This window comes from Lolium perenne, chromosome 2 (assembly GCF_019359855.2).
Source record: "Lolium perenne isolate Kyuss_39 chromosome 2, Kyuss_2.0, whole genome shotgun sequence".
In the NCBI taxonomy this organism is placed as follows: domain Eukaryota; kingdom Viridiplantae; phylum Streptophyta; class Magnoliopsida; order Poales; family Poaceae; genus Lolium; species Lolium perenne.
Genome location: NC_067245.2, coordinates 210,455,652 through 210,476,756, shown reverse-complemented (window position 1 = coordinate 210,476,756; position 21,105 = coordinate 210,455,652). Strand labels below are relative to the sequence as shown.

The window sequence follows — 21,105 nt, the reverse complement described above, 5'->3', positions numbered from 1 at the left end:
GGTAGCCACATACATGATTTTTCTGGTTTGAATATGTCTAGACCTTGTTTATCAACTTAATTGTATGCTTATTATATGACATAAGAAGACTATGTGCATTGGGTTTTCATTTTTTTATCCCCATTTGTTGAATCTTGGTCAAATCCTAGGTTTGACCAAGATTTAAACAAGTTTAAAACATGAATAATATGAAAAGTAACCTGCATCGATCCTTCTTAGCCACTCCAAAATGAAGCTCGTGGGAGGTTTTTGAAATTTCCATGATTTTTCTGGTTTGAATATGTCTAGACCTTGTTTATCAACTTGAATGCTTACTATATGACATACACGAGACTATGTGCTTTGGTTTTTGATTTTTTTTTGAATTCTTATGCCCATTTGAATCTTCGTCAAATCCTAGGTTTGACCATGACTTAAACAAGTTTAAGACATGAATATGACAAAGTAATCATGTATCCTTCTTAGTCACCCCAAAATGAAGCTCTTGGGAGGGTTTTTTAAATTTCCATGTTTGAAACGAAAAACCACTTCTCTTCACCATGCATGCTTGACTTCATAAGACAGAGTTTAGGGTTAGGGGGTAGATACATGATTTTTCAGGTTTAATACGTCTAGACCTTGTTTATCAACTTAATTGAATGCTTACTATATGACATAAGAAAACCTTGGTTTTTCAAATTTTTTTTGAATTTTTATGCCCATTTGAATCTTGGTCAAATCCTAGGTTTGACCAAGATTTGAACAAGTTTAAAACATGAATATAAAAAAGTAAGCATGTATGCTTCTTAGTCACTCCAAAATGAAGCTCTTGGGAGGGTTTTCGAAATTTCCATGTTCGAAACCAAAAACCACATCTCTTCATGCTTGACTTCATAAGACAGAGTTTAGGGTTAGGGGGTAGATACATGATTTTTCTGGTTTGAGTATGTCTAGACCTTGTTTATCAACTTAATTGAATGCTTACTATATGACATAAGAAGACTATGTGCCTTGGTGTTTCATTTATTTTGATTTATTTTGAATTTTATGCCCATTTTTATGCCCATTTAAACAAGTTTAAATCATGAATATGAAAAATTAGTCACTCCAAAATGTAGCTCTTGAGAGGGTTTTTGAAATTTCCATGTTTGAAACCAAAAACCACTTCTCTTCATGCATGCTTTGACTTCATAAGACAGAGTTTAGGGTTTGGGGTAGACAGCACGCGCCGACGCGTGGACGAAATTTATTCTCTGTCCCACGACATGCACTTGCCGAGTGTCTTCAACGATCGACACGAGCAGTGAAGCTTTTATGGAGCCCAGCGGAGAGGGGCTCCATTTCTCGAGCGGTAGCTAGGTGACATGGTGACATACACCATGTCACCGTGTGACATGCGGCCTAAATCCAAATTTAAACATTGCGAAAAAATCTGAAAAAAATCATGCACGTTCACAGCTCATATTAAGATAACCCCTAAAAATTTCAGATCAAAATTCGAAACATACATCGAGAAACAAAAAAGAGAAACTCAGATGTGAATAGTCTACAGAGAAACTCAGATTTGAATTCGGGAACTATTCATGACAGATTTCTCTTTTTTGTTTCTCGATGTATGTTTCGAATTTTGACTTGAATTTTTTAGGGGTTATCTTAATATCTATGAACATGCATGATTTTTTCAGATTTGTTCGCAGTGTTCAAATTTGAATTTAAACCGCATGTCACACGGTGACATGCAATAGGTGCATGTCACACGATCTGTGATGATTTGGGGCTAAAAAGAAGCCTTTCCACCTCATTTCCTCCACTGTTTCACATATTTTAGCTTCTATTTATGCGATGCCGTGGAGGTGGGGGTCTGGTCGTCACCCTCCTCCTCCCCACCTCATTTCCTCCACTGTCTCGCAACTCCTTGATCTACTACTCCTATCCATATACATGCCACTCAAATGGATGTATTTGTAGATACATCCATTTTAGTGGTAGTTAATATGGACCGGAGGAAGTACTAATAATATGAGGCATGTTTTTGAGCTGGCCCTGTTTAGTAGAGTTTACATTTGAGAGTTACATCTTTCTACCACCATTATTTTTGATTTAGCTTGTCTTTTGTGCCCACCATTTTATCGAGCAGGGTTAATGCAAGATCCATAGCAAACTAGCTTCTCATGACATTTTTTTGGCGGAGTGCATCTTCTCATGGCGAGCTAGCGACTTTGCCACTAGAGTTTTTTTTGTTGAACTAGTACATTTTTTGGATTTTCCCATTTTATTTGTGCACAAGCTATGAGCCGCCCGCAATTCAGCACCATATATTGGTGGGATTTTCTAGTTCAATTGTTTTGTACTAGGATATTAGCAGGATGCTATCTTCTAGGGCTTTCATTTCCCCTATATCCAGCCCCACCCACGGACAAGCAAGGGCCTCTCTCCCTACCTCGCACCTAGTCCGTCTCGCTCCCTCTCAGTCCTCCATCCGTAGCCGACATCCACCGCGCCGGAGCTAGCTCAGCGACGCCGTCAACCACACTCCGTCCGCTTCGTCGGATCTGCTTCCCCGACTCACTGGTTCATCTTACCGGCTGGCGAGATCGGTACACAAAGCGCCACCATGATCCACCGAACCAAAACGAACGGCCAACGCGCCACCTCCCCAGTCGACCAAGGTTGAACACTTTGTCCGACAGCTTTTGTTATGTATTTGATTTCCGAGACTAGTTTATTGCTTGCTTCCACTGCTTGTTATTAGCATCTGTTTTTTTTTGTAATTCCTGCTAGATATTCCCCTCGAGAATGCCTACGAAGAATCTCGGAGGCAAAATATCTTGCAGAATAAGATAATTGCAGCCAAGCTCGGCATACTGTGGAATGGGACAAAATCACCGCACCCCAAGTCGTTGCCGAGATTTTTCACCCGTGTGATGTGCCGCCAAAAGGACGATTCCGTGGGGCAGCTGCTGAAGAAGGTATTTAGCCGCACTGCTCAAATTTCATATGTGTTGTTTGCTGATTGATTTGATGAACTTTGATTTGCAGCAGCTAGCCACTGCTCATGTTCCTAACAAAGACAGTGAGCGCGCCAGTGATGCAGACATTGGTAGAAAGGAGGCGGGATTTGGTCCTATTGTTCTAGCAAGCAATCATTTGAGGGGCCTGATACGTCCAATTTGCATCACTATTTTATATCATAATTTGCTGTTATTCATTGATATATTTCATATTGGGACACAATACTTATGTTATTTCATCTATTTTGCATGTTTCATCATTATTGGAGGATCAAGCACCGGAGCCAGGATTCTGCTGGAAAAAGCATCGTCAGAACGCAATATTTCGGAAGATCAACTGTGGGAGGAAATTATACCAAAAATCCTATTTTTCAAGATAACGGAGGAAGCCAGAAGGAGGGGCCAGGAGGACCCAGGGTGGGCCCACACCCTAGGGCGGCGCGGCCCATGCCACTGGCCGCGCCGCCATGTGGTGCAGGGGCCCACGACCCCTTTCGCCTCCTTTTCTTCGCGAAACCCTTCATCCCGAAGACCTAAGCCACAGAGGGTACCTCACGAGGAGTTACAGCCGCCTCTGCGGGGCGGAGAACACCAGAGAGAAAAGAGCTCTCCGGCGGGCAGGAATCCGCCGGGGAAATTCCCTCTGGGAGGGGGAAATCGACGCCATCGTCACCGTCATCGAGCTGGACATCATCGCCATCACCATCATCATCATCTCCACCATCATCACCGCCATCTCCTCCGCAGCACCTCGTCACCGCCGTAGCAATTTGGGTTTGATCTTGATTGTTTGATAGGGGAAACTCTCCCGGTATCGATTTCTACTTGTTGTTGATGCTATTGAGTGAAACCATTGAACCAAGTTTATGTTCAGATTGTTGTTCATCATTATATCACCTCTGATCATGTTCCATATGATGTCTCGTGAGTAGTTCGTTTAGTTCTTGAGGACATGGGTGAAGTCTAAATGTTAGTAGTGAACTATGGTTGAGTAATATTCAATGGTGTGATATTTAAGTTGTGGTGTTATTCTTCTAGTGGTGTCATGTGAACGTCGACTACATGACACTTCACCATTTATGGGCCTAGGGGAATGCATCTTGTATTCGTTTGCTAATTGCGGGGTTGCCGGAGTGACAGAAACCTAAACCCTCGTTGGTATATCGATGCAGGAGGGATCGCAGGATCTCAGAGTTTAAGGCTGTGGTTAGATTTATTCTTAATTACTTTCTTGTAGTTGCGGATGCTTGCAAGGGGTATAATCACAAGTATGTATTAGTCCTAGGAAGGGCGGTACATTAGCATAGGTTCACCCACACAACACTTATCATAACAATGAAGATTATTTAGCCGTATGTAGCGAAAGCACTAGACTAAAATCCCGTGTGTCCTCGAGAACGTTTGGTCATTATAAGTAAACAAACCGGCTTGTCCTTTGTGCTAAAAAGGATTGGGCCACTCGCTGCAATTGATACTCTCGCACTTTACTTACTCGTACTTTATTCAACTGTTACATCAAAACCCCCTGAATACTTGTCTGTGAGCATTTACAGTGAATCCTTCATCGAAACTGCTTGTCAACACCTTCTGCTCCTCGTTGGGATCGACATTCTTACTTATCGAAGATACTACGATACACCCCCTATACTTGTGGGTCATCAGGGCCGCCTAGGATCAGCACATCTGGATCCTCCTGAGCTCAACATTAAGGAGGTAATTTTATAATAGTGTTTTAAACATGACATAATCTAATGTACTGAAAGAGATCAAGCATCAAGCTGAGTGGAGTGGTATAGATGGTAGAGATATAGATATAGATTTCAGATTTCCTAATTTTTTCTTGAAAATAGGGTCGCCCCGGCCTCTTCATCCAAATGATGCACCCACCCTTTTATTGCAATGTTTTAGACTCCATTTAAGGTTTAGAAACTCATGGGTTGCTCAAAGTGGTGACATGAATCAACCAACATATTTCCTTTTAATCTGCTGATTGATTTTATGCATGGCAAATCGCAAAAGCAAGTGACTGCTCATGTCCCTGCCAAGCAGCATTGTAGCACAGAGATGTCCGAGTTCGATGATGCAAACGTTTGTAGGAACAAAACAGAAGGATGTGGCAATGGGGAAGCTAAGATTAGGCGTCTTCAAAAGGACTTGGATGTGGCCACTTGGCGGAACAAAGAAATGAACCGAGGATGGAATTCTACAATTCAAGATGGCCTACATCTTGTTCTTGATCTGCGAAGCTAGTGGTGGCAACTTGGTTACCGCTTTGGCTGATGCGAGATGTCCATGAGATCAAGCTGGAAGATCTTGGAACAGTGAAAGCACGAGCAGAAACTCTGCACTCATCTTTGCGGTAGATGATTTTCAAAGGGTGATGCAAGAGCCGCTATATGAATAGATTGTTGTTTTTCGGTTGATGATGTCCCTGGTTCTTTTGTTTACTTATGTCTTGGTAGTACTTAGGGGAACTAGCTTGTACAAGTAATTTTTTCCGATAAAGTTGTACAAGTAAATGGCACATGCTTCGCATGTTTGACCAATTAAGTTAAAAAGCTTCACAAAATCCTGCGTCGAAGTTGTTTCACTAAAAAAAAGAGCTCTCACGTGCAAGGCACGTGTAATTTACTAGTATATACTAGTACTAGTAGAGATGGTACACCTAGACATTAGAGATTTGTTTGTTTTAAAGTTATTTTTAATTGTGTACAAGATGGAAAATATAACTTCAGGGCATCCACAATGTTGCTATTGCCAAATCTGATACGATGGTGAATTTGGCTTTGGTGTGAAATATAGCAATAGCTCCACAATGTAGTGGTTCCAAATATTTATAACGTGGGACCCGCCATCAAGCTAAAACAACACATAAAGCCAATATGGAACTACTCTCACAATGTAGGGAACTAGTTCCAAATGCCAAAAGTGAAATTTGGCATCGGAGCACCTACTTGCTCCGGTTCCTTGTTTTTCTGGTTTTGGAACTACCTCTACAATGTATGGAACTAGTTCCAAAAGCCAAAAATCAAATATGGAACCACTTTTGGCTACACGTTGTGAATGCTCTTAGCAAATTCCTAGTATTTTTCATGGTCGATGTAAAAAAAAGTATTTTTCATGGTTGATGTAAAAAAAAACAAGTTTTTTTCATGGTCGATGTAAAAAAAGAGAGAAAACATGTCTCATAAAAAGCCTTATGGTTAGCACATTTTTTTTTACGGAGTAACTCTTTTTTACATAGCTCAAATTACTATTCAATTTTCCATTGAAATATTTTATGTGTATAAAGCAAGCGAAGAAGTACACATGCATTTTTCGTTTTATTCTTTTTTGACATTTTTCAAAATGTATAGAAGATGAATTTCGAAATAAAGAGATCATATGCACCCAAGAACCAACAAGCATATCCCCTTGACCCCGAACATACTCAGGGCCCTTTTGTTGTGGCTTTTTTTTTTTGCCTTTTTGGCTTTTGGATTTTGGAAGCCAAAAACAAATATTATATTATTTTTGCTTCCAAAATCCAAAAGCCAAAAAGCCACACCCAAAGGACCCTCGGCTGGACACAGGATTTCGTAGGCTAGGGTTCCACAGTTTTCCACCAACCAGTAATAATTTCAACTCTGCCCGAAAATTCCCGCCGAAATCCCCCCCTCCCGCTTCCAAAATTCAAAGCGATGTGAAATAGGTACAGTGTCGATCTTATCCCCCCGGACCGCTCAATTCAGACCTATCACCGGCGGCGCCGAACCCCGCATCTCTCTCTCACGCTTCCACCCTGCATGACCCACCGGATCATCTCACACGCCGGCGCCGGCCCACTGTCCCACTCCCACACCAGCACTACTGCCTTCTCATCGGCCACCGTAGTGACCGACGACGTTCCGCCGTCTCCCTTGCTTTTTAGCAAGCCGGAGTAGCTTCCACCTCCCCCACCCCCACCGACGACCACTGTACCATACGAGCTCCTCCGTAGCCGACTTCCACCGCCGCCTTGTCAGCGACAGTCACCATCGCCGGGTTCTCATATCTTAATCCCCTACTCCTTCCGTCCACCGGACTGGAGAGATGGGCGTCCCCATGGTCCACGACAGGAAACCAAAGCGTACACGCGCCCACTTCCAAGAAGGTTGATATGGCCGCATTCGTTATGCATGTGATTTCGAAAAGTATTTTTTTGCTTACTTGCACCGCCATCTCATTAGCATTTTTTTTGTAATGCATGCTAGATATTATTGCAATACAGAAGAATGAATTAAAAGAGAAACGGATACGGAATATATGTAGAAGATATGCAAGCCGTGTGGGCACAAGCGTTTGTAACGCTATTGCCTCTAGTGCAAACCTGAACAAAATCGGAGAAGAACCCTTTCCCCTCCCCAAAGATAAAGAACAATGTTATGATTCACAATTTGATCCTGCTGAGCCTCTTGGAGAGCTGACTCAGGAAGATGCCTTGCCTGACCATTCTCCTCAACCCCACCAGGTGATTTACGTGTTTTTACTTTGAGATATACGTCGCAACTTCCATGTGTTGTATACTTGTATCTGAATCCCACCAAACATGTTCACATGCCACCTCTAGGTCTCCTTAATGCATCATATATATGTTTCCAGCATGCACGTCATCCTTTCTTGTTCTACATTCTATCCCATTTGCATATCATCATATATGGGACTTACGTAGACCGAAATATCGTTTATGTGTGCTAGGAATCTGCGACTTCAAGTAAGAATTTCGCAGGAACCACCAATGAGAGGAAGACCATTCAATATGCACCTGAATCGGTGATAGAACATTTGCAACCAAAAAAGAAACCTTCCGCTACTAGACAGTCTCGGCGATTCATGGCACTAGTTGAAGAAAATAATGAAAATGCTAAAATCTTGAAATAAAAAAACGTGGTGAACACCCCAAGAGGTTGAATCAGCCACATTACCAATCCGATCCAACCGGCGACAATCGGCAGCAGAACCGGTTTCCACAAAGAACTTCTCAGCCACAATTGGCAGCGAGAACCGATTTCCACGGCAACTTCTCACCACAATTGGCGGCAGAACAGTTCCAAAGCAACTTCTCAACAACAATTGGCAGCGAGAACCGGTTTCCACGGCAACTTCTCAGCCACAATTGGGATCAGCGATGCTGTGGTAGGAAATCTTGCCCAAGGACACCTTTGTGCAGTCCCGAGTTGACACAACCACAACTGGCCAAACACTTGCTAGCACAACATCAACAAACCGTTGATGATCTCCCACCTTGACCCATATTAGTCTGCCATAGACAACTCCCACGAGGATGAGCCCCACACCGAAGAAGGTACATTTTCCAATGCTTATAGTTTCATTCTCCGTTATAAAGTTATACTTTATAGATAAATAAATAAATAAATATATATATAAATATAAATATATATATCTACCTTGATAGCTTGATGTAATGCTTAACTTTGTAGTTGCACCACGATCAAGAAAAACAAGGGGCCCAACAGTAGGGAAAATGTTCGTAGCTAAGCTTGCTGGGATGGAATCAAGATTTCGCCTTTCATCTATCATAGGTGGCAGAAGGCCACTGGACCCAGAAGAATCTTGTAAATTAGCATCGGATGTAGGAATTTTCGTCAGGAATGAAATTCCTATCTTCCCAACATGGAAAGAGCACGTAGACACCTCTGCGCATTTTGAAAAATTAGTGCACAGGTTACACGTAAGTCATCTTTCTCTTGGTAATGTTACTCATACTAGTATACCACATTGGCACGTCCCGTTCCTTCTAGCTTGTTGTTGGCTCTATGTATATTGCACCAACGGTTTATATTGTTGTGAACAGTTAAGGTTCGAGTTCGATGAGGACCAAGATGAAGTAAAGCATGTTCTCAACAGTCTATTCTCAGTATGCAACGCCCGATATCGCAGGCTAAAGAAGAAATACTTCACTTTGGAAAGATTCTTGGGAGTGTTCCAACTATATCTCCTTTTAAGCAAATGACTGACAAACAGTGGGGAGATCTTGTGAAGCACTGGTCTGATCCAAAGAATATGGTATGATTTGTAAGACTGAGACCAGATCACATCTTGGATTCTTATTTATAGCAGAATTTGGCTAAACAGAATCAGAAAAACCGCGGTAAACTACTTTTACCTAGCCGTACGGGATCTCGTAACCTTATAGTGCACATTCGGCAAAAAGTAAGGACATGTTGTTTTATACTGCTATTTAGAAATATTTTAGTAAAAGATCATGCAGAGTATAAAAACCAATGTGCCGCTTATATTATGATCCTCCATTTCAACCACGTTATTCGATTTATAAATGGTAGTACTAAAATGCAGATGTTACATAATGCAAGTAAAAGGGAACCAAACAAAGAGATGACTCTGCCAGAGATTTTTGAAGCATGCCAGAAGAACAAACTTGAAGTGATTGGAGAAGTCGCACAGAGTGTTCTTGTAAGTCTTCTAAAAGATTGAAATTTTGTGACGACTCACATCCCAACTTGTAGGAGTAGTAAAGTACATGTCAATATGATATTATATATGTTTATTAAAATTCAAGTGATGTGAATCAGACATGCCAAACTGTAGGAATAAAAGTAGGTCATACACATGATAAATCTACTATCAGCAAGTTTCTCTGTAGTAACTATCATGTTTACACATGTGTACGAACTGAATTTTTTGCAGGAAGATATGAAATTAGAGATGGCAAAACCCGGTAAAAACGGTCTGGAAAAAACCGATGAAGAATGTGTGAAGGCATTTTCTATGGCAATAAAAATAAAGGCATTGCCAAAAACACTTTCTTACGGAATGCTTTGGACTGCTTTGAAGTGCAAGTCCATGTCCAAGTCAAAGTATTTGCATGCTCAAGTTCTAGAGGAGCAACTCCAAGTAGAACGAGCTGCATCAGCTGCGCTAAGACTAGAAGTCGACAATTTTAGAACGATAGCGGCACGAGAAGGAGGCCCTCTTTGGAGCAGGTTAGGAATGCTAGTAAGTAGTAAGAAGAGTATCTGCTAGATAATTGGAGATGAACGGGGATAGTGACAGGTCATTACCTTCGTCTTGTAAAATGGTTCCTTAGTCTGAGCATATTTCGTAGGTGCATTTATCTGCAATTGCTATGATCTTGGTGGTCGTTTCCTTGTTGTGATGTGGATTTTTTTTTGAACCGGAACCCTGCTGATTGTTAATATTATAAGTGGATTGCCTAGCCCTTTCCATCAGTTCTGACTTGTGGTTCCGTTGGCTCGTGGATGAAGCTTGACATGGTATCAGAGCCCATAGTCTCAAGTTCGGACTTTTGGTCGCGTTGGCTAGTGCATTAAAGCTTGACACTGATGATTTTCTGTGATCCATTGATTTCCAGCTTTCTACATATAGCCCAGGTCTAGAAGCTTGTCAACTGTCCGGTTCATTCATCGTTGTATTGAGTGCAATGAACGGAACAGTGCTTCTCCTTTGTGTTGTCTTTGCAACACAACGGCTTCTATGCAATACAGGCGAGTTGTGAACAAAGATACTTATGTATACTACCAAATTTCGACTCCATATAATCAATAGCTTAACAACCGTCTAATTCAAAATCTCAACACTGTAGCATATACCTCCTGCCTATTGAATACAATGATTTCACACACTGAAATATTTTGTACGCATTTTGAATTGGAGAACATGGGAACCGACTTTGGTTTCTGATTATGACTTGATGTGACCCTAGGCCCTGGATTCCTGAGCAGAAGGTATGTGTAAAAACAAAGAGATTACGAAGTCCTGGTGGCATTGACACTCCTTTCTTACTTGCTATATTTTTTTGGTGTTTATATATAATAGAGAATTACCAGCTTATTGTCGAACCTGTTAGATTTTGGGCAATAATTGTTACGTGGCTGCTTCTTAATTAAAGTTTATCATGTCATGTAGATGGATTTGTGAAAGATGCAGCGGGTCGTTCTTCAGATCGTCTACATGGGATTCCCACCTACATGTATGTTCATGGTTTCATGGAGTACTTCAGCTCATAGCAGCCACATACGATCCTGCAAGATTTGCATTTTTTTTGACCTTGCAAGATTTGCATTCAATGTATCGCCAAGGCGCGTCCGTGAGAACTCTAGAAACATCTTCGTCAGACTCGTTTTGGCGCGCGCGATTCGAGCGAATCCAATGAATTTTGACCGTTCTCTTAAAAAAAAGGAACTTTGACCGTTGGATCAAGCGTTGGAGAACTGATGTGCCAACGGCCAATAATTATGATCGTGGTAACCGATTTTCAACGTGATGATGAATTGATGTGACATTTGGCCATACTAGTACGGTCTCATATTTTTGTATTACTTAGTACTTGGACTGTGGCCAAATTCGAAATCTCATTCCAGCGGCAAAACTTCCCGCCCGAAAAATACAAATATTTCACACGCTTCTAACTTCCCATTCTACCCTCGTAAAGATGACAACAATGTCCATGTATAAGTCGGTTGGTGGGGGGTCTACCCGTCATTTTTTTTCGATCACCACCTCCCTAGCTCCGGAAACCCCCCGGAAAGAAATTCATTTCCCTCACTCTCTCCTCTGAGACCACCCACCGGAACTTCCCAAGTCCCTCTCTCTCCCACCTCCACACGGCCACCGCACCGGAACATCCCCGCCGGACTTCCCTGGCCTACCCGAGGCCTCGCGATCCTCGTCATCCGGCTATGCGCCGGAGCCGCTTCATCGACGCCGTCATCAACCGGACCGGATCATCCCCGCCGAACCTCGAAACCATATACTCATCCGGCGAGTCTACCGCAGTCGTTTCAGCTGCGGTATTGTCCACCCCACCGGAGCCGCCGCGGATCCGTCGTCCACCGCATCGGATCTAGCTCACCGACACCACTGTGCATTAACCGGATCTGCTTCACCGGCGCCGTGCATGATCTAAACTCTTCTACTGTCGCTTTTCTATTGCTTGCCTGCAAGTTCTTGTTTAATCTTGGGGGAACCTGTTTGTGCTAACGACGCGTCGTTACGTTTTTGCAGATGAGATGAGTAACCATGAAGTGTAATGGCCGTCTCTCCAACCCCAAGTAGCACATGTAGCGTACTTCATCACCGGATCTATCAACCCCAGGAAGATCTGCTGTGACTCCCACAGAGTGCTTCTCCTAATGTAAGTCCCTTGTTTTAGCGTCATGTTCTGGGTTCAGATGCTTGTTTGTCTGAAGCTCTTTTAGTTCATTCCTAGCTATGACCGTAACACCTTGCTATTTTCTACTTCATTGCTAACTTTAAGCGATTGAACATTTTGGTTTGCATTCCCTGCTCTGTAGATGTAGCCATCATAACTTCTATCTTGCTCAGTCGTTGTTACAAAAATTATAGGTATTATAGTAACATCCTGCTATTATTTAGTTCATGGCCAATTTTAAGTAATTGCACATGTTGGTTCGCATTCCCTGCTCTATAGCTTTTGGCATCGTAACTTCTATATTTGGTTTACATTCCCTGCTCTGTAGATCTAGCCATCATAACTTTATCTTGCTCAGCCGTTGTTACAAAAATTATGGCCTGCTACTATGTTGTTTGTGCCAATTTTTTACTCCATGAACATGTTGGCTTGCATTCCCTGTACTACAGGTGATGCCATTGTTTTGTATCTAGTTCATTGTAAGCTAACAAAGTAAGGACTTAGTTTGGCATGCTATCACTCGCTATCTAGCTTTGTAGTACAAATATACTTGTCATACTACTAGATAATAATTTTGCGTGCCATCTTGTTCTTCAAAAGCTGCATTATTGACTTGTTTCTACGACTGGGCATGCCGCTCACATAGGGAAAGCTGAACAGATTGGTTTGCAGTCCCTCGTAGACAAGGTCACAGGTGATCCCACTATATTCTGTAGCTGGTCCATCCTAAGCTCCAGCATTAACTATCCTCTATGTGTTGCTCATTACAAGTTTATATCCCAAAACATCTTGATTTGCATCCCCTTCACTATAAGTTCAGGAGTATTATTTAGCTCACGGCCAAAATGAAGTAATTGCACTTGGCACATGTTGGTTCACATTCCCTCCTCTTTAGCTTTTGACAGCGTATCTTCTATTTTTTGTTTACAGTCCCTGCTCGGTAGATGTAGCCATCATAACTTCATCTTGCTCGATCGTTGTTACAAAATTTATAGCCTGCTACTATGTTGTTCATGCCAATTTTGTACTCCACTGAACATGTTGGTTTGCATGGGACTCGGCAGTAGTAAGTCTATTTGTTTCATTCTAACATGCTCTGTTATATTGGTACATTGGTACGCGGCATGCACTCTTTGTTTGCTTATTGTGCGCATTACAATGATCTTGTTATAACGACGAAATGATGAGTTCCAAATTCTTTGGCAAACAATATTGTAGTGTCTTTGCCTTTCCATTGTTGCTGTCTTAACTTGTAATGTCTTTGTTTCAGATATAGGTCTTTGCATGGACAACTTAAAAGATTTGCTTGGGATCCCTTCATTGTATTGCTAGGTTTAATTACCATTCAATTTCTCTGGGTTACGTAATATTTTTTCAATGCCTTACTTGGTGATGTAATATTTAGTTAGTTTTTATAGTTCTTTCGCGCATTTTTCTTTGGTGCTTGTGGTAAGTGAGGCTATCAGACGAAATCAATGCCGCGTAAATATTCTCGATAGCTAAATCACGAATTCCCATCCCTTAAACGGCCCAATTAAGCGAAATCACATATGTGCCGCCCGCAAAATCCTAAAGCGCCTATTACGCCGGCATATAAACGACAACTAAACGGGTGGCCCACTTACTTATTGGGCCAGCCCACTTGATTCTTGTGGACCCCACACTTTTATTGGGCCGGCCCACTTGCTATAAGGTGGACCCCACCCACTAATTGGCCGGCCCACTAAAAAGTAATGACAGACCAAAAGCTTTTTTTGTGGCCCCCACATAAAAAATTGGCCGGCCCTATAAGACGAAAGTGGGACCCACTGTGTTTTTGGCCGGCCCACAATCTTGTTGGGCCGGCCCACTTGCTATATGGTGGACCCCACATACTAAATGGGCCGGACCCTTAACAGGAAAGTGGGTCCCACCGTGTTTTTGGCCGGCCCACTAGCATGTTGGGCGGCCCACTTGCTATATGGTGGACCCCACATACTAAATGGGGCGGGCCGTTAAGCCGCAAGTTGGACCCACCGGTTTTTTTGGCCCGGCCCACTATCTTGTTGGGCCGGCCCACTTGCTATATGGTGGACCCCACATACTAAATGGGCCAGCCCTTTAACAGGAAAGTGGGACCCACCTGTGTTTTTGGCCCGGCCCACTATCTTGTTGGGCCGGCCCACTTGCTATATGGTGGACCCCACATACTAAATGGGCTGGCCCTTTAACAGGAAAGTGGGACCCACCGGTGCTTTTGGCCCGGCCCACTGGCTTGTTGGGCCAGCCCATTTGATCAAATGTGGACCCCACGTACTAAATGGGCTGGCCCGATAGCAGGAAAGTGGGACCCACATGCTAATTGGGCCGGCCCAATAACTTCTTGGGCCGGCCCAGTTGCCTTAATGTGGACCCCACTTTGTAAATGGGCCGGCCCGATACCAAGAAAGTGGGTCCCACATGTCTTGTGGGCCGGCCCTTTTGCCTGTTGACCGGTCAAACGAGTGCATTCGGCCCGGCCCACATGCTTAGTTGGCCGGCCCATTAAAATTTTGACCAGTCAACCTTAGAGGTTAGGCCCGGCCCACGTAACTAATGGACCAGCCCAGCCATATAGTTGACCGGTCAAACTAAGTCAGCTGGCCCGGCCCGCAAACTTAATGGGCCGGCCCGCTTAAGACGTGGCAGGCCTCGTGTGGGCCTACCATCTACCACGGGGTTTCAGCCGGTTAACGCCGTTAATCGCGATTAACGGCGTACGCACGTGTCGGTTGCATGACGTCGGCGGATCAACGGGCTCCGGAAACACTTGGGCAACGGTCCGATTTTCCGTGGCGGAAGGGCGCCCAAGCGCGACGGACCGAAAAAATCGTCGTAGGACTTTGCCTGACGCAGTTTCCACAACAGAACCCATATCGTCGGGTTAGGCCCATAGGCGACGAAAAATACCCCTTAGCGGACGATTTTGAGACGTTGTCTATCAGAACTTTTCTTGTAGTGTAATTGCTCATGATAAACTCCTTGAGGATTTTGAGCTTCTCAAAAGTGGCTCTAGGGCTATTGAGAGTGAGCTCATCAAAATCACCGAGTCATATGAGCAATTTAAAGCTCTCAACCTAATAGAGCTTGCTAAGTTGCTTTCTCCTTGTGCTATGATTGATAATGCTTGTGCTACTAACTCTACCTCTTGTGAAGCCTCCATCTTGAAGGAGAATGTTGAGCTAAGGGATCAACTTGCTTTGCTAACAAGCAATTATGAGAAATTGGAAGAAAATTATGGAAAACTTTCTAGCTCCCATGATGATCTTCTAGTCTCTCATAATTTGCTAAAGTTAGCCCATGAGGCTATCGTGTCAAAGGTAAAATCTTGTGAGCCTCATGTGAGTACTAGCACTACCTCTCAAAATGCTATTTTGCCATGTGCTAGTGCTTTTAGTTCACCCACTCATGCTATTGACTTATCTTGTGGTGAACTACCTTCTATGCCTTGTTCTACAATTCCATGTGCTAGTGCTAGTAATTCACCCACCCATGCTATTGCTATATCTTGTGGTGAATTACATACCTTGCCTTGTTGCTCTAACAATAAAGCTTCCACTTCCTCTAGTACTTGTGTTGTTACTAACCATGTAGGGGAAATCAAAGAGCTCGAGGCCCAAGTCACTTCTTTGAAGAAGGACTTGGTAAAGGGTCATGAAGGTAAGCAATTCCCCAATGACAAGAGTGGACTTGGATTCAACTCCAACAACAAGAACAAGTCCACCTCGCACAAGCGGAAGAAGGGCCAAGGGCATGTGAAGGACCCGCCAAGATTGTGTGCTTCAAGTGCAAGATTGAAGGGCATCATGATAGATTGTGCCCCTTGAAGAAGAAGCCACTTGGCGTGAAGAAACAAGGGAAGCGGCCTCAAGATGGAGCTCAAGGTCTACCTCTACTTGAAGAAGGGCCGCTACCCAAGAAGGATCAAGCCAAGGCTCCCGTTGTGGAGAAATCAAGTGAGAAGAAGGAGAAGAGAAGAAGATGCTACATATGCCGTGAGAAGGGCCACATCTCCTCCTTTTGCACTAGTGGTAACTCATCCAACCCTATCTTGATCGATGGTGCTTATTCTCTTTGCAAGGATCAGGTTGGAAATGTGTTTGCCAAATATATGGGAACTCAATGTGGTTTCTCAAAAAGAACCATTTGGGTTGCCAAACCTATTGTGACTAACTTCTTATGACCCAACTTGGTTGGGGACCATCAAGCCAAAATTTGATCAATAGGTACATTGTGGAGGGCATGGAGGCTTGACTAGCTCATGAAGACTTAGGGGATCTTCATCATTCTCACTTCCTCAAGTCAAGTTGTATTCCTCTTATCCTTTACCCATGCACCTCCTTGCGGTAACGAGTCCTCAACTCCTTTACATGGAAAGTTACTCGCTCTCCTTTTACATGTGTTGGTTTTGTACCTTGCATGTGATTGTGTATGTTGTGCTTCCTACTTGCTTATCTTGCTTCTTATATATGTTGGGTGGCACATCATGTACAATTGTTCTTTGTTGAGCCTATTGCATCTTGTTCATATCTTAGTTGTTGGCTCATGTGAGAAATTAATGGACTATCCCATTTTGGAGGAGTGATATGCTTTGTGCATTTCACAATCCTAAAATGTGCGACATGATGAATTAAAATCCTATAATGTCCATTAATTATCTCACTTTGTTCTTATTTGCCTCTTGCACGAAAAATGTCTTTATCACATTATGGGGGAGTATTGTGCCTTGTGCATTTTACAAGCCTAGAAAATGTGAACATTTGAGGTTGTGTCACATAGTGTTGATATTATAGATTATCTTGCTCCTATGTGACATGTTTGCTCAAACAAATCCCACTTTACCATATGCTTTCTTGTTGTGAAGATAATCTTGGACATACTCACAAACTACAATATGGATATTTCCTAAATACCTCTTGTTCTTGGACAATTGGTAATAAATTGTGTGGTATTGTTCCGGATCATCCTCACCTTGGCACATGTGCTCAATTGCTTATTTCTTGCCAAGAATTTGTCCTTGTGGGTTAGACTCCCATTTGTCTTCCTTGCTTCTTTTGGATTACCTTATTTCACTTGAACCTTGTTAGTGTTTTGATAAACATGGTTGAGCAATAATCCCGCATTTGTGCATTTTGTATTCAAATGCAAAATTCTAAATAGTGCACTAATCTTGGGGGAGCTCTCCTATGTTAACTAGAACACTCCCTTGTTTCAAGAATTTGACCTTGGAAGACAAACCTTTTCTTTTCGGTACTTTTGTGCCATCATCAAAAGCGTTGAGGGTTTGGTTCATTTGGAACCTTGCTTTCTTTGGGAGTGGTCATCTCATTTCTTGAATTTTGGTTTTACCTTTCTATAATGAGATAAGTCCTTGAGCATGCTTGTTTTGGATATCTTGCTCCATCTCTCTTGTACCTATCTTGTGTGTGCATGTTTCTTTGTGAATAAACGTCTTCGTGATGTTGTCCACTTAGAGAAACTTATACACATAAGAGATGGTGCATACCTTTTGATATCCCTCTTTGTTGGAGTCCATTCCTTTATTCTTATTTGACTCTTTGATGACTTCACAAAGAACTTGGCTATGAGTGCTCGTTTTATACTATTTGCATCTTCAAGCACTCATAGTTGATTTTGGCACAAGCTTTGAGTGGTCTTGTGGGAGTGATGATGCCATGCTTGTGTACCTTATTCTTCAATGCAAATTGTCTATCTTGTGCACAAACTTTGGCGAGCTTCCACATATTACTTAGAGTATATTGTTGGTTCATTGATTGCTTGCTTCATTTGTCGAAGCTTTCTCACCTTCACATCCTCTTGCAATCTTTGATCCTCAATATAGTTTGATTTCCTCCGAATATTCGTCATTGAATATGTGCATTTGATTTCACTCACAATTATGAGAAATGCACAACTTATGGAGGAACGCTCACTATATTGGCCTTCCAAACCTTTCGTCCATTTTGGCAATCGATGCCAATGGGGGAGAAGTTTGGAGGGTTTAAGGGAATTGCTTTTGTTTGTTCTTAAGCATTTGCCTTTCATGCCTTGCATTTGTTGCTTTGCATGGTTGAATATTTAGAGGATACTCCGCTAGGCATTAATTGCCGTTATATGAAATGAAATTCAAGTTCATTCACACATGCATATATTATGGGGGAGTGTGTTCTAAATATTCAACTTTGGGTTGTTCGCTAAATTTCATATTTAAACCCTCTCAAAGAGATTGTCATCAATTACCAAAATGGGGGAGATTGTAAGAACATGTCCATTACCCCATGTGTGGTTTTGGTAATTGATGACAATCCCTATGGACTAATGGTTGCATTGAGAATCGATCTTAGGTCAAGTCCATAGCTATGTGTTGGACTCAAGGTTGTAAGATGGAGAAGACGGAGTACAATGAAGAAGATGGTGTCGAAGAGAGACGAGGCCGGTGTTGAAGATGAAGAGAGAAGACGGCGTATAAGATGAAGAGAGAAGACGGCGTTGAAGATGGATGAAGACGGTGTCGTGCGTACAAGATGGAAGAAGACGGTGGCGTGTATGTTGAAGGAAGACGGTGGCATGTACAATCATGAAGAGTATGAAGACGGAGCTTACCGACTCGAGAAGAACGCGCAAGGACTAGGTTTGTGCTCGATAGGATAGTGAGTCGCATCATCGGAGAGAGCTCAAACCTTGCATGCATTGCATCGTGTTCTTGGTTCTTCTTGGTTCTTATGCATGAAACGGATTTCGGTTGCATCGCATGATTGCATGCGCGAGAGTGATGATTTTCCCGATATACCGTATTGAGAGGTTGCACCTCTATGACCATGAGAAAATCATAACTCACTCTTTTGCATGATTTCATCATGTGAGAAGGTAGCTCTTGTCGCCCTCTTTCCAATGAAATTGGTTTCATGTCATTCCGATCTTCCTAGCTCAAGATATTGCGTTTTCCGTGTTGCATGAAAAAGAAAAGGCACATATGGGCCGAGCGGTACTACCGCGGGCGGTACCGGGCTAAATACCGCACGCGCAGTTTTTCTTACTGGATCCGGAGCGGTACCGGGCCGGTAGTACCGTAACCCAATTACGGTACCAGGCCGGTACCGGGCCCGGTACTACCGGCCGGCCCGATCTGGCGTCTCCTTCCTCCAGCCCATCAGTGCCCCACAGCCGAGCCACCTCTTCACCCGCGAGTGGGCCACTGCCCTCCTCCGGCCCACGTTGCCTCACGCCTTCACGCGGCTGGGCCCCGCTCGCCCTTCCTAGCCATCGCCGCACCAGCGCCGCGCTCGAGTCACGCGCCCGCGTTGCTCGCTCCCGCGCGGGAGGGCGTTGACCCGCGGGAGATCTCCCGCCCACGCCTTGGCGGCCGCTCCCGCCTGCTGCTGCTAGCTTGCACGCGCACGCATGCACTGCCACGCTGCCAGCTTCTCTCTCTCTCTTTCTCTCAGATTTGGTTTTGCTCAGTTTTGAACATAAGCGGTAGTACCGCTCCGCGGAGCGGTACTACCGGTTTGGGGCGTTTTTCACCTGTTTTCTGCGCAGTCCGCGCGTGAGCGGTAGTACCGCTTTGACAAGTGGTAGTACCGCTTTGGGTGCGGATCTGACCGTTTTTCAGCCCCAACAGCTATATTTCTGGGTCCCCTATTTATACTCTTCTTCCACCTCCGACCCAACTAACCCTTCCCCTCCATTCTCTCTCCTCCATTGTTGACCTTGGGTTCTTGCTTCCTCCTCTTGATCCCCCCACTATTTGTTGCATATTTTTGGGGGAAAGGAGAGAGGAGATCTAGATCTAGTGCTTCACCAATTGAATCCCTCTCTAAGTGAGGGGATCTTGGAGTTTCTTGGTGTTTCTCCACACTTTGTTCTTCCACCCTTATTCCCCCAATAGCTTCTTCTAGCTTTGTTGGAATTTGGGAGAGAAGAACTTGGGCATCCTAGTGGTGTTCTTAGCCATTGCATTAGGTGCATCGGTTTGTGTTCTCTCCGGGGTTTCCATCTCGTAGAGTGTGTGTTCTTCCTTAGTGGATCTTGGTGGTAGGGTTCCTTTTGTGGAGCATTGGAGAAGAGTTCCTTTGGTGGAGCATTGGAAGGGTTCCTTGGTGGAGCATTGGAAGGGTTCCTTTGGTGGAGCATTGGAAGGGTTCCTTGGTGGAGCATTGGAAGGGTTCCTATTGTGGAGCATTGGAGATGTGCAGCTATGGAAGCTAGCTTGGTGATGTACTAGCTCCATAGGGTGTTGGGAGCATCCTTGTGTGTGGAGCTCGCCCCAACCTTGTGAAGGAATCACCGCCTCGACCGGTGCCTTAGTGGAAGAGGGGGAGCACCTTTGTGGAGCTCTCTCGAGGAAGAAGGTGAGGCCTTCCTTCGTGGTGTGGCCGTCTAGTCTCTTGTGTGAGACTAGCACCTCCTCAACACAGACGTACTTCCTATTGTGGAAGGAACTGCGGTAAACAAACATCGCCTCGCCTCCGCGCCCTCTGGTTGTCTCGCTCCTTACTCTTACTATCTTGTTGATTCCTTTACTAGTTGCACTTGTCCTAGTTTCATTGTAGGAACACCACTATTGCTAAAGCTATCACCTTTACCTTCCGTTGCGCTAAAATTAAAAAAGGCTAAAACTTATCGTACCGCCTATTCACCCCCCTTCTAGGCGACGTCCTAGAACATTCACCCGATTCTGGGCGCGGGTGCTTGCATACGTGTGTAGACTCAAGCCGAACCACTCGACAGTTTTAATTTCCTTTCAGATGCTCCATGTGGAATCGATACTTCTGATGACATCATTGATGACATAGCAACTGCTGCGGTTTGATTGACAAGACATGACCTGACGGGCCCACCCTACTTATGCGCGGTCAGTTTAGGAAATGACTAGTGCTTGTGCATTGACCGTGGCGCCCCCTCGATTTCCGCGCGTAGTGGGAG

General features: G+C 43.7%; 1 protein-coding gene across 1 annotated transcript; it reads left to right on the top strand.

Moving 5' to 3' along the window:
- The first annotated feature begins 2,475 nt into the window (after positions 1-2,475).
- Positions 2,476-20,992, top strand: LOC139835718 (uncharacterized). Its single transcript, XM_071825580.1, has 4 exons — positions 2,476-2,648; positions 2,761-2,948; positions 3,019-3,142; positions 20,928-20,992. Exons 1-4 carry the CDS (start codon positions 2,594-2,596, stop codon positions 20,990-20,992), a joined length of 432 nt encoding a protein of 143 aa, XP_071681681.1. The 5' UTR covers positions 2,476-2,593.
- The last annotated feature ends 113 nt before the right edge of the window (positions 20,993-21,105 follow it).